This window comes from Panthera pardus, unplaced genomic scaffold, assembly GCF_024362965.1.
Source record: "Panthera pardus isolate Hobbes unplaced genomic scaffold, ASM2436296v1 HiC_scaffold_7, whole genome shotgun sequence".
Classification (NCBI taxonomy): domain Eukaryota; kingdom Metazoa; phylum Chordata; class Mammalia; order Carnivora; family Felidae; genus Panthera; species Panthera pardus.
The window spans coordinates 66041559-66055494 of record NW_026527002.1 but is presented as its reverse complement, the minus strand read 5'-3'; the positions used below and the strand labels follow the sequence as shown (position 1 = coordinate 66055494).

Here is a 13936-nt window from a genome sequence, read left to right as displayed (position 1 = left end):
TCGGACACCTTTAACGTGCGGCCTGGTGCCCCAGAGGTCGGCGCTGCTCGCTTAGCGTGCTGAGAGAGAGAGTAGGGTGGGGGACTGTCCCTGCTCTCCACTCCCACCCCGCAGGCACCAGAAGCGCCCGGCCTCCCTGTCCTTGTCCTCTCTTTGGCACCCTCGGAGACAGGCCTGGCAGAGGACACGTTGACGGCGGCTCGGGGGCAGGGTGGGGTGGGGGTTGCCCTCTTCCGTCCAAGAGCCGGGACTGGGGCTGCGAGAGAGGCTCGGAGGCTGTGGTCTCCTCCCCCGCTCTGCTCCCGGCCTCGCTGTGCTCCCCCAGTTCCGGAAGAGCTGCTCTGATCGCGGGGCTCAGTGACAGCTCGGGGATGGGAGGGGAGCTCTCCCTCCTCCCCACCCCCGCCCAGCAGTGACCCAGACGCCGCTCGGGCCTCCTTTCTGCGCCGCGCCAGCCCGGGAGCCGCGGGAGGACGGGGCGCGGCTTCCCGAGCGCCGGGCCCCGCTCTCCCGGCGGCGGCGGCAGCTGCGCCCTGGGGGGCGGGGAGCGGGCGCCGGGGGGCCAGGGGCGGAGGGGCGGCGGGAGCCCCGGCCTGGCAGCGCGGCTTCAAGTTTCCACCGGCGCGCGGTTGTGCAACAGCCTCGGGAGCGGGAGCCGCGGGCGCCTCGGAAAACAAGCCGAGCCCATAAACAAAGCCACGTGGGCTCCGGCGGGGGGGCCGGGCTAAGAGCAGGCGGCTCTTCCGGCAACAAAGGGCCGGGGCCGGCGGCCCGCGATAAATACTGCGGCCGGGACGGCGGCGCGGCACACTGGCCAGCCCCGCGCGCCCTGCGGCCCTCCCCGGCGCCGCGCCCTCTCCGAGCTCAGGCGCTCGGCTCCGCGGCCCCCGAACCCGCAGCCCTCCACGCCGCCTCCCTGCAGCCGCCCCCGCGTCGGCCCCAGCACCCCTGAGCGTCCGCCCAGGGCAGCCCGTCCGCGAGGCCGCCCGGCCGGTCCTGTCCGTCAGTCCGCCGAGTCCGACCGTCGCGTCGCCCCCGGAGCCATGCCATTCCTCGGGCAGGACTGGCGGTCCCCCGGGCAGAGCTGGGTGAAGACGGCCGATGGCTGGAAGCGCTTCCTGGATGAGAAGAGCGGCAGCTTCGTGAGCGACCTCAGCAGGTGAGTGGATCCGCCACCAACTTGCAGCCCCGCGAAACAGACCTGGGCTGGTTTCGGGGGCGCAGGGGCGGGAGAGTGGGGGGCACGCAGGGCTGGAACGGGGTGAGGAGGAAGCCCCTGGACGAGGGCGGCGGGGGTGGGGGCGGCGGAGTGCAGGGGAGGAGAGAGAAGTTGACCGGGTTTCTGCAGAGGTCGCTAGAGCACGGGATTCGGGGAATTTGGTTTCTCTTATTGTTCAGGGTCTGCGTCTCCAAGTGGGCACAACTCTTTACAGAACCCCGGGTCCCTCTGGGAATCTGACGACAGACGCAGATCTTGTCCGCAAACGTTCAAACTCAAGCATACAACTTCAGGGGACCCCTGCCTTAAGGACACTGGAGTCGCGCCGTCCGCCTGGGCGGGGGCGCGGGCGAGTGGGCTTCGCACCTTTCAACCGCTGGGGGTGGCGGGGCTCGGAGCACCCTAGCGCCGTGGGCACAAGTCGGGTGACGCGATCGGACATGGGTGCAGCACCTCCAGGCTCTTCCCACGCACGGGCGACCGCAGAGTGGGCAGGGAGGATGAGTAACCAGGAAGGGGCGGACAGATGGTCCCTGGGGCACCGGCGCTTGCGGGGCGGACTGGCGGAACCAGGGTGAAGACTCGCGACTGCGGAGCTGCGGAGGAGGGAAGGGAGGCGGGAAGGCCACCCACAAGCCTTCTGCTTCTGAAAGGACGAAGCGCTTGCACCTGTTTCTTTAGTGGCCCTTTCGGTCAGTTTTCTGGGCGAAATAATTTCAAGTGATGCCCGTCGGTTGCAAAAAGTACCCCACCCCCCACCCCCTGAGCCCCGTCAGTCTGGTTGAAAACCCGAGGTCCGCTCCGTTTGGTTATAACACAGAAGCGCTGTCTAGTAAGTGAAGTGGTCTGGAATCTGTCAGTCCCGGATCGCAACAGTTGACTTCCAGATCCCTGACATTTGGAACAGGTGGGAAGGGCAATGAAAGCGGGTCCAGAGGCGATCAGTGCAGCCCAGTCACCCTTGGATGCCTGTTCGTGCAGCCTTTGGTTGAAACCACTGGCACCAGAACCCTTAAATTGATTCCGGTGATGAGTTCTGTAACCTGACCAGGTTCCCACTTACTGAGATTTACCAGTGGTTTTTGTGGCTGAGCCCCCTGGCACTCAATTTTAAGAAAACTGTCAAGAAAGTGTGGTTATTTTGACAGCTTGACCTCCAGAGCGCGCCCCCCCCCCCCCCATCTGATTGTTATTTGTAAAACATCAAACTCCTTTAGTCTTCCAATGGAAAAAAAAAAAAAAGCATTTAATCCTGGGGGTCTGTCAGGAGAGACAAAAGCATATATAACCCTTATGTTAAAGATATTTTGAGGCAAACTGTAGAGTTTGGAGAGCAAATAAGAAGTCTTATTGCAAATCAGATAATTTACTTAATAGAAAAACAGACCAATTGCTGTCACTAGACTCTTAACCTTTTAGGGATGCGAGTTACCAATTATGCCTAAATTATTCTCCCTTGACTAGAAGCTTGCTTCTAGTAGAATAGAAGCTTCCTTCCTGCCTCCTCATTCCTAAGGAATGATGATCTTGATAGTTTGTTACTTTTATTTCTGTACAACAGTCCAGATTCTTTCTGGGGAAATACAGCAAGGATCTGCTGAATGATGTCCCAGCGGCTCACCCAAATATGATTATAGGTTGCTCGTCAGTAGGATGCAGTCGTTCAGCAATAGAGGATTCAAGATACTGAGCCTCTGGTTCACGTAAATATTCACACTGTATCTGCTCCAAGAGATAAGCTGGTATCACTCCCCTTTAGAAGCAGATAGTAGATAGTGGTGCCTCTCGCCACAGAGTGGGAGACCTTGAAGATGGTTTTAACTTACCACAAAAGTTTAACCTAGGCTGGGATCACGTAGCTTCACACCCCTCAGACCCCTCCATGAGCCTCCTTCTTTCCTCCCATTTCGTGCCTTCTGAGCCAGTGCCGTAGCACCGCCATAGTTACCACAAGTGGTGATCAATACAGTGGCCACCTGTGGCTCTTGGAGGAGTCAGAGTTTAGGAATCGTTTGGTAGCTCCTGGCAAAGCAGCTGGCTGTTTGTTTGCGGAGTATTTTTTTCCTCCACCAATTGTAAACAATCCCTTCCCTACTTAGCATGAGAAGTCTGCCAACTTCTTAAAAGCAGTTGGCCTTCTTGGACCTAGGTCTGGAGTCTCAAATATCCCCACTGTTTTTAGTCTTGGTCATGTTTCTCTGTGATGTAAGGTTTGGGCTGACCGCCTGCCTACACAGGTGAATGCCTCTCCTGTTAGGAGAAAACAAAAGGCCCACGGCCCTTTCCAAAGGGGGAGGGGAGGTAATGAAACAGGACAACAGAGGCCTGCTACACTTCTCTGATTCCACGTTCAATTCTGTGAGCTGCCTGAACAAGAGTCGGGAATGAGGGGTACATTTGGTGTGTTCCGACCTGGGGAGAGTGTTTACAGTTGACCCCAGCCCGTCTGGACGGCACGCCTTCTCTGGACTCTGCTGGCCATTCTGTGTTCTGGGCCCTGTCCCCTTCCAACAGCAGAACCTTACAAAGCCCATCCCAGCCATGAACAGAGATCATGGCAGGCTTTAGGATAAGTTTAAAGCAGTACCCCTCATTTAAAAGGGGTACTTGCATAAGACAGCAGAGGAATGACCAGTTTAAACGTGGGTGGGCAGATGAAAAGTTCAGGGAAAGCGCTTGGCATGAATTGGGGGTGGTCCAAGAATGCTTCAAGGAAGTGGTAGTTGAGGTACCTCCAAGCCTCACCAACAACGCTCCAGCTTCCCCCACCCCCAGAATGAGTCATCTCAGCGATCTGAACCTCAGGCCACTCTTCTCCAAGTCTACAGGCCTGCGGCTGAAAACTCCAATGTTGCTTTGCACATAGCTGAGGCTGAACCAGGAAGCAGGAAGCTTGGTGCCCTGGACGAGTAGTGCAGAAGACAAAAATAATAGGTCAAATTTTTATGAGTGCTTACTGTGTGCAAGGCACTGTTCTACAAGCTTCATATAGTAGGCTGTTTGTTTCACCAGAACAATCTGGGTAGGGAGTCTGACGATTTGCGTCCGTATTGGAGCAAATTAGCATAGAAATCTCACCAGCTTTAATCCACAACCAAACCCTTTAGGCCCTCCATAGCTTTCTTAAATGGCCTGTGATTGCAGAACAAAATGAGAAATAGGCCTTTCCCCCCACCGGTGCCCTTATCTCCTCTGCCCAAATGGTCTTATTTTGAAATCTTTCCATCATTTCTAAAGTTGTCTTTAAATATCTAGGTACGTGTATATTGATAGTATAAGGCTGGGCAAGGTCTTTTTTCTTATTCTGTGCCTGTGCCTATAAAAATCAAGATTAGTAAAAACTAACCACCAAATGGCAACTTCAGTGGCTATTCTTGAATTTAATGAGGTAATTAGCATCCTTAAATAGTTCTACTTAAAAAAAAAAAAAGTTAAATGTCATGGTTCCTAAATGGTGGTAGCTTTTCTTGTTAAAAATTTCAGTTGTAATTTTCTCTTGGCCTTGCATTTCCTTGAAATGGATGGACATAATTGAACTCTCAGAATAACCTCTAACTGAGTATGTTATTGCTTGAAAGAAAAGCTACAAGCAGACAACACAAATAAACCTCCTAGCCCTTCCTTCCAGGCCCTACCTCTGAAGTCCAAAACCTAATAATCAAGAGAAAAATGCAGGGTTTGTCTTTGGTTGAAGCGTTTCTACATTCTACAGTGGAAGAACATCATCAATGATGTCAAATTCTTCTTCAACTAACTTTGGAAATGAGTCGCTCAGGCTTAAAGCAGATTATTGTCATTTCTATGAGGAAAGCAGGTGCTCAAATTCCTTTGAGTGATGTTCTCAATTAGAAGAGAGTAAGATGAACTGTAAATATTTAAAATCTCTGGGGAATGGCCACAATCTAAGGTCCAGGCTCTGAAAACTTTCTGCCAAACCTCAGAAGTGTGACTGAGAATAAGACCGCTTCATTTTATGGCTCTCTACAGGTGGAATTTAAGCTCTAGGTTTTCGTTCATGGTGTAGGAGTGTGTTTTCTTTAAAAATAAGCCTTCGCGTGGTGTTTTTACATGAAAAACGTTCTTAACTTTGCTTTCTAAAGCTGTTCTCAGCTTGGTACACCATGGACCAGTCAAGTAACCTTCCATGTTTTCCCCTTCTCAACTTTGATTGAAATTCTTAAGTTGGCTTTAAGGACTCAGAGTCCAGCGCTCCCTTGTTCTCTCTTTTCTTGCTGACCTTGGAGCAGATCACTGACCAGTCGGTGGTTTTGTACACTGCTGTCATGCAAGTAGACAAACACACGCTCACGCGTGACACAGAGCCTGGCCCCAAACATTCACCCTTGGCTCGTTTAAGAAACTGTCTCTAAGAGAAGACATTTCTGCAGTAATCTCTATGAAACCTAAAAATATCCAGTTTCCCCAAATGAAAAGAAGGCTAGAGATGTTAGAAATCTCAATAAGTGGTATTAAACATGGCCTTACAAGGGCAGATTAACAAATGATAGATTATCCATCAAGCTTATTCCTCTGGGTCCAGAAACACTGAGCACGTTGTTGGTGATATCATGTGTAAGCATTTATGTAGCAAGATACTTATTGTACTTATTGAAGTGCTACTTGAGACGATTGTAGCAACAGGATACTGGAAATTGTTTCAAACCCCCTTTTCTCTTTTGCCATTTGCATAATGTCTGTGGAATAGAGAAGTGCAGGTGTACCTCATTTTATCCAACAGATGTATGTCCAAAGAAGATGTAAAGCAAACCACATTTTAAATTCAGCAAAGGAACTCAGAAAATTAAAGAGCTCTGATATATCGGTGATACAAGAAAAAGCCCCTGATTTATGCTTTACTAGTGGGAATTCTAAATCCTGCCTTGTACATACATCCCCATGGGGCTCGGGGGATCTACTCACTATACTTCAATATTTCTCCAGCATCCTTTCAATGAAAACTCTTCAGAGATTTACTGTGAAGTTATGTGGTATCACAGAATAGAACTCAGCTCCCCAAAATGATAGCTCAGCCTACTGGCAGAAATATGCACCTGACCCAAGGTGAATGTGTGCGTCCTTCAGGGACCTGTGAACTGGGCAGTTCTGTTTTTTCAGCCCTTATAAATTTATGAATTGTGAAATCAGCTGGTTTCATTTAGGACCCAAGGTCTTCACCTCGCAGCATGATGCTGAGTGTTAGTCACAGAATTCCATGAAATCTAAACAATTAGCACTGTATGCTCAACGTCTCCTAGAAATGGAGTGTGTAAGTCAGATTTTCGTTAATGTGATCATGTTTCAAAGGCATGATGGAAGCATGCTAGTTAAAAGAAGCTTGGGTACACTTTAAATGGGTGGATTGTATGGTATGTGAATAATATCTCCATAAAGACTTTTTTTTTTTTTCCTTAGAAAGCAGCTTAGGGTGGATGCTTTTGCAAAATGAAGGCATTGTGTACCACAGTGATAGCAGTAATCATCCCTCTCCCTCCCCCCTGCAGTCGTCATTTTTGCTTAAAGTAATATTGTAGTGCCCGGCATTGCCTTTAGTTAAAGGGTAAAGGGCTGTGTGTCAGACACAATGGCAGGCACTGTTGGGAATTCAAAAGCAGTAGAAGCCCCCATCCCTGCCTTCCACAGAGATGTGACAATATTTCATCCCCAAAGAGGGAGGTCTGTGCCTGAACAGACTTCTTTTGACGGGGTTATTGTTTTGTTTGAGAAGATGTATGTTTGTGTTTTAGAACCTGGTAAGTTATTTATAGAAACAGCTCTTATTAAAGTATAGCTGTTATAGCTCATCCCCTCTCCTGTTATTCCTAGTTATTGCAACAAGGAAGTATACGATAAGGAGAATCTTTTCAACAGCCTGAACTATGATGTTGCAGCCAAGAAGAGAAAGAAGGACATGCTGAATAGCAAAACCAAAACCCAGTGTAAGCCATTTGTTTTGAACTTAAAAGAAAGCTGTTTGAAGATCGCTAGGATTGGTTCTTTGCGGGGGAGGGGAGAAAATCAGACCTCGAGTGTTAGACATCTGCTTTAATGTTTACTGTGTCATTGACAGAGGTCATTGGGAACTTTGCACTCAGACACCCGGCCGTGCATTTTACAAGCAAGATCAATGTGTTCTTTATAGTCTTATTTATAAGTCAGTTGCTAGTCAGAGTGGGTTTTTCCCCCCACTTGTCACTAATATTTGACGTAGTTAATTTAGTTATTATACAGTGATACGGTCAGCTGAATCAGTTCCAGCATGTGCTTTTATTTGGCACTGTGTCGTGAGGCTTTGAAAATAGATTTGTTTCTCCCTCTTTCCTTGTCTAAATACTACTACATTTCTAGATGCTGGGTGTAAGAGTATAAAGTTCTAGAAATAAGCCAGAATCACAGATCTTTAGTTTAATCCACCCATACTACATGATCTCTTCATGTTATCTGCTTTATTTCTACTTTTTATGGCCTTGTATAAGTTGTAGGTTTGACATTTAAAACAAACTTGTACTTGGGTATTTGATTTTTTTCAATTTGGAGCTTTGGTATACTAAATCTGATGATCAAAGATTTGGAGAGCTTCAGACCCGGTAAGCATAACTCCGATATGTATACACTGCAGAAATTAGGCATTTGCGTTTCTTAGATTGTCAGTAGAGTCTCTGTCTTTTTTTGTTAAAACTTTTTTAACACTTTGGAGTATATGAAAAAGAAACAAGTTTAAAATTTGGGGCATGTTGCAAATTTTAAAGCTGTGGGGTTTTTTGTTTTTAATTTTTTTTTTTTTTTTTTTTTTGCCTCTGTAGATTTCCACCAAGAAAAATGGATTTATGTTCACAAAGGAAGTACTAAAGAGGTGAGCATCCATCTGTTCCTTAAAGCATATGCTTAGCTTTATGCCTCTCCCAACAGGAAAGGGAGGGAAAGTGGGCAAGAATATGACTTCAAATCATGGCTGGGTGTGGGGGGTAGTGGCTAGCAGCTCACCACCTACCCAACCATCAGAGAGAGTGAGAAGCCAAAGTCATTAGGTGGACTCCCCAGTCATTCAGTGAGATCACGTATGTAAAAGTGCTTTATAAAGATTAGTATACCCATCTCAAATGTATTGTTATAAAGCCTTGGCCTTGCCCCGAGAACAGTGCCTCTTTCTTGTTCTGAGATCTCTTCAGACTCCAACTTTGTTAAGTTTTAGCCCTGGAGGGGCTAATCACTAAACACAGCAGAAGTTTTCATGTCTGCTCAGTATGAGACACTGAGCTAGACCTAGAAGGGGACAAGGCACTGTTACAACTACATTTGCCTGGCACTTTATAAAACCCTTTTATGTACATTTTCTCCCTGCACAGGCATCTGCTCAGATATTTAGGTTATCAAGCAGTGTGGTAGAACGATGGAATTTCTACCACTGTCAGGGACCTTGGTGAATACATAAGTCCCTCTGTGGTTTGGGGCCCCGCGGAGGTCAAGGGCACACCCGCCATTATCCAGATACTCAGAGCAGAGCTGAGACTGTGAGTCAGGGCTCTCTGCTCCCAGTGCTTGTGCGTTCATAGGTAAAAAAAATCAAAAGTTCTTTTGCCTCCTCATGAAGCCTTAAAAAAAAAAAAAAAAAAAAAATGTTTCTGATGATCCCAATGAGAAAAGCAGTAAAGATGCGAGGCAAGGTAGCAGGCAGGGTTGACACAAGGAAGTCTAATTCTCCTCCCAGGAGATGCTACAGTGACCAGCTATCTTCGTCTCCCATCCTATGTCCAACTCCTGCCCTTTCCCGGATAAGCAACTACTTAGGATTTTCCCATTCAAGTTCATGCGGAGAACAAGGGTCCAAATGGTGCAAGTCACGAAGAGGGGTGTTTAACATGTGAGTCACAGACTAAAGCAGCTGCTAGCTGCACTGTCCATCTTTGTGGCTCGCAGGGGGCTCCCAGAAAGAGCTTATCATGGCCCAGGAAAACAGCATATGGCCACAGGTTACCTAAGACAGGCATCCAGCTTGCCAGTAGAGTCCAGGTGGACCGTTCTGGAGAATGACCTCTGTGCCCCCCCGTTTTCACATTCAGCGCCATGGATATTGCACTCTGGGGGAAGCTTTCAACAGGCTGGACTTCTCAACTGCCATTCTGGACTCCAGAAGATTTAACTACGTCGTACGGGTAAGTCTCTATAGGTTCCCAGGGTCTCAGTTGAATTATCTTTTTCAGGTTCTCTTGAGATAGTTCCCCCCCCAAAGAATAACTCTGTAGGACACTGGGAATTTTGAGGAAAGCAGAAAACAGACTTCTCAACTCCCTTCTGTCCAGATCTACTTCGAGTCCTTATGTGGATCCCGTGAGGATGTCCCTGAGATTGACTGTGACAGACAGGAACGGCCATAGTCCTCATGTGAGCCACTTCCCTCCCCCCACCATAAATGGGAACACACTGCAGGCAGCAAGGGCTCTGGCAGCCACATTAGCAAGAGAGAATTCAGTAGTAAGAAAGCCAAAAAACACCATGGCTTATTTTAAAACCTTCTGTACCTCTGATTGTTCTCACTGTCCTCCTCCTTGTCCTGCGTTAGCAGACTCTAGGTGACCCCACGGCATTCTTGGTTTAGGCTACAACACCAGACAAGTTCAAAGCACCTCAGTGCATCTTTCCTGTGACTCCCTCCCACCCCACGTTCAGTCTCTTGTTCACCTAAAGCGTGAAACTACCTGTTCAGGTCCGTTGCTTTACATTTGAAACCCCATGTTGGGAAAAAAAATTTTAAGGAGCTTTGGCAAGATATTAATGATGAAGGTAGTAAAGCAAATAAGTCTAAACATGCCCTCCAAATCAGTGATTCTTTTTAATTGGTTTATTGTTGTTGTTTCCCGCCCCCCCCCCCCCCCCCCTTAGCTCTGTTGTGCATTTCTGTCAGTGGTTCAACCTGAGAGGTAGCAGCTGTTTGGGTTTTAGTCTCAGAAGTAGGAGGGACTAGGGGCTCCTGGGTGGCTCCGTCAGTTAAGCGGCTGACTTCAGCTCAGGTCATGATCTTGCATTCACGGGCTCAGGCCCTGCATCAGGCTCCGTGCAGACAGCTCAGAGCCTGGAGCCTGCTTCAGATTCTGTGTCTCCCCCTCTCTCTGCCCCTCCCCTGCTCTCACTCTGTCTCTCTTTGTCTCTCAAAAACCAAAACAAAACATTAAAAACAAATTTTTAAAAAACGTAGGAGGGAATTTACCACTTGTGGGTGTTGGGTAGCTGGGTTTTTATCTTCTTTTTCCTGGGTTGTTGTGCTTCTCAGTGCCCCGTCACTGAGTCACATGATTGCCACGGCTCAGCCAGAGCAATGACATTCAAGGCCCCTTGAGGCCTGGATCATTCACCTGTCATCAGGGCAGATGCTGGCCTGGCCGTCCCAGCTGACCTGATAAAAACTCAAGCCTCCTTGTAGGTTAGAAGCTCTGAGCTGAGCCTGCGACCACATGAGTAAATCTGTCAGCTTTCAGCTGAGCCCTTATTCCAATCCAAAAGGGATGAAAATAAGAGACCTTCTTGATGAAATGTTCACGTCATTCAGTGTGACTTTGCCATTTCAGGGAGGTCACTGTGGCCTGCAACCCAGCCCAGGCTGGTTGGAGACAGGCCCAGCAAGAGCTGGAAACTCTGTTGCTAAGAATATGAATACTTTCCATCTTCTAGGTGTCAGAGGAGGACACCCAGTTCTGATGTCTTAATTACAAACTGATCAGCAAAACAGTTTGTAGATGGGTCTTCCTACTTGTTTTCCCTTTCACAAGAAATACAGCAAAGGAACAAGGTCGTAATAGCAAAACTCTATCTTCGTGCAATTATGTGCCTTCACCTTTATTCGTCCATTAACCCTATGAAGTGTGGGTACTTTTATTATCTGTTTCAATAAACGGAAATACGGCAAAGTAAAATGGCTTGTCCAAGGTCACAAAGCTACATAAGCGACAAAATCGGGATCTGAAACCTGGTCAGTCTTAGAGTCCACACTCTTCACTGCTACAGTAAGTTCTCTGCAAGCAGAGGACTGAAGGTACAATGGTCTGAGGTCAGGCCCCAGCCCCGCAACTTTCATACTATTACAGCCTAAGGCTCAGCCGCCCCTTCCGTAAGAAGGATTTAGAACAACCCCAACTTCACAGGGTAGCTGTGAACTCAGTAATGTTATATATGAAGATACCCTGCAAATCGGAATCAATTATTCAGAGTCAGCTACTAATATTTATTATTGCCTATTCACCTAAATTATCATTGATTCTCCCTAATATGCCTTTTCAATTCAGTTGATAAATGTTTTTCTACTTCCAAAAAAAGATTAATGGGAAATCTGCCACTTGATTAAGACTCAGCATAGAGGACTTGTATCTGATAGTATCTAATTATAAAATGTGAGCACTTTCCCTCAAATAATCTTGAAGTTAGAGAAACTGCTGAACGCTCTCAGAGCTGTCAGGTTCAGCAATAGTGGAAAAGTGTTTCTATTTTGGAAAGAACAATCTTTTTTTTTTTTTTTTCCCCTTTCACTGTTAAGAGTCCTCTATAATTTGAGAAATAATGTTATTTTTATAAAGAGCTTAAAACATTTTAATGATAGGCACTGCGCTTTGAGGGTTTTCTTCTAAGGAAGTCAATGCACATGTCATATATTCTTACCCTTAAGCCAACTTTGCAAAGTAGCTTGCCGATATGTCCTCCCCATCTTACCACTTGGACATAATGGTCTAATATAGTACCATAGTGATTCCTTAGTTCCAGTGAACAACTGAACCAACTTTGAAGGCCTTTAAAAAATGTTTTTTAATCTCTTTAAAGCCAAGTACATTTAAAAAAAAATTTTTTTTATGTTTATTTTTGAGAGAGAGAGACAAAGTGCAAGTGCGGAGGGGCAGAGAGCGAGAGGGAGACACAGAATCTGAAGCAGGCCCCAGTGTCTGCTCTGAGACGTCAGCACAGAGCCCAATGTGGGGCTCGAATTCACGAACCACAAGATCATGACCTGGGCTAAAGTCGGACGCTTAACCGACTGAGCCACCCAGGCGCCCCTAAAGCCAAGTACATTTTTTACAAAATGTGTTCATGCTGGCTTCCCTCTTCAGAAACAGACAACGCAGAGGGAATAAAAGAGGTGGCCAACACCACTATCTCAAAATTGTCTAATTTTTATCTGTAAGTACAAGAGTTCTGTGGAATTTATGGAGTCAAAAGTTTTTAATAGAAGCTGGGAAGGAAAGGTTTTCATATAGTATCTGTACCTTATTTTAATAGGCTTCAGATTATACCCGCTGCCTTCATTCCCTTCTCTACACACACACACCCCCAATGGCTTAAGTACAATTTTAACTGTGGTTTTTAAGGATGATCTAAAATCATTAGAGGCAACAACTTACCCATTTATGAAAGGTCATTTTAAAAATTGGTTTACACCATGCCTGAAGACCAACACATTTTGGAAACTCCCTTGGGAAGCCGGTGAGCATTCCAGGGGCTGGGCTGGTGGTAGGGCTGGAATTTGGTCCCCATGAGGAGGTGAATGCTGACTAACTCAGCTAGGGCACAGAAAGGCCAATGGAGAAAGTGGGTCTCCAGTAAGCTGGGAGAGGGTTTTGGAGACCACACATCAACTCACAGCTGTCTGAACTAAGCCTGCTGTGGCCCACTGGTTCTCATTTGAACTGGCTGCACATTAGAATCACCTGCAAAGCTTGTTTCTCTACAGAAGGCCACTTCTCGGGCATATGATTTAATTAACTGAAGGTGGTGTCCATGCATTGCTACTTAAATCTGCCCTTTGGGGGACCCCTGTGTTTTTAAGTTTGGGAACCAGCTCAAAAAACTATTGGAAGCCCAAATGCTGGATTTTACACATTGCGTTTTTAAACAAGACACAGTAGGGCACAAATGCAGGAAAGGGTTTTCATGCTTTAATGCCAGGATGCCCTTTGACCGGGTCTTCCAGCTCTCTTTGTGGGATGTAGATGCCACCTCTAGACGAGAAAGGTTCTGGAGAACCTTGAGGACCACCTCCTGACTGGAGAGAACTGGCCCATCTGTGCTAGCAGATCAGAAAGGACAAGCAAAAGCTTGCAACCCCACTCTCTATCCCTCTGCAGCCCAAAAGAAAATCACAGCCTAAACCAATGCACATTATTTTTTTCTGCGTTACCACCCTAAGTCCATTTGAATGTTTCCAGCAAGTTACTGCATTCCTACAACCCCTAAAAGTCTTTTCCAAAAACATGTTTTAGTTTAAGTTGACTGGCGGCTTGGCAAACAAAAGACTGAAATATGGCACTATGACTCAAATTCAAACCCAATGCCTTCAATTAAGGGCATGCTGTTGGTGGGTCGTGATGTGCAAGAGAAGCCTGGCCCCTTTGCTAGGTTCCTCTGCCGCAGTGACCTTGGATTAATTTAGCACTGCACATACTTGGCGCCTTCCTCTGATGGAGGGTGGCCCCTGCCACCTGGGTCTTAAAACCAGTGGTATCTTTTTCTGTTGGGAGAGAGAAGCTGGGTTGGAGGGAGGAAGGCCAGCCACCCCAATGGCCACAGAGTCAAAAGAACAGAGCCATGAGCCTATTTGAAAATGACTCACAGAAATGGTTGGAATTGTGAGAATCTACTGTGGGGCATTAACATTTGAGGGCACAGGGTGGGTCCTTCAGTGAATGCTGATTAGGCTGCCAGGGATCTTACAGGAGAAAGTCTGTGCCGCTTAGAATTCCT

General features: G+C 47.2%; 1 protein-coding gene across 1 annotated transcript in view; it reads left to right on the top strand.

The window, feature by feature from the left end:
* Nucleotides 1-486: 486 nt before the first annotated feature.
* Nucleotides 487-13936, top strand: part of FBXO32 (F-box protein 32) — a 35886-nt gene continuing 22436 nt past the window's right edge. Inside the window, exons 1-4 of the mRNA XM_053896383.1 lie at nt 487-1159; nt 7043-7155; nt 8020-8069; nt 9277-9369. Coding sequence (XP_053752358.1) covers nt 1044-1159; nt 7043-7155; nt 8020-8069; nt 9277-9369 — 372 coding nt within the window. The 5' untranslated portion in view covers nt 487-1043. The remainder of the gene's footprint in view (nt 1160-7042; nt 7156-8019; nt 8070-9276; nt 9370-13936) is intronic.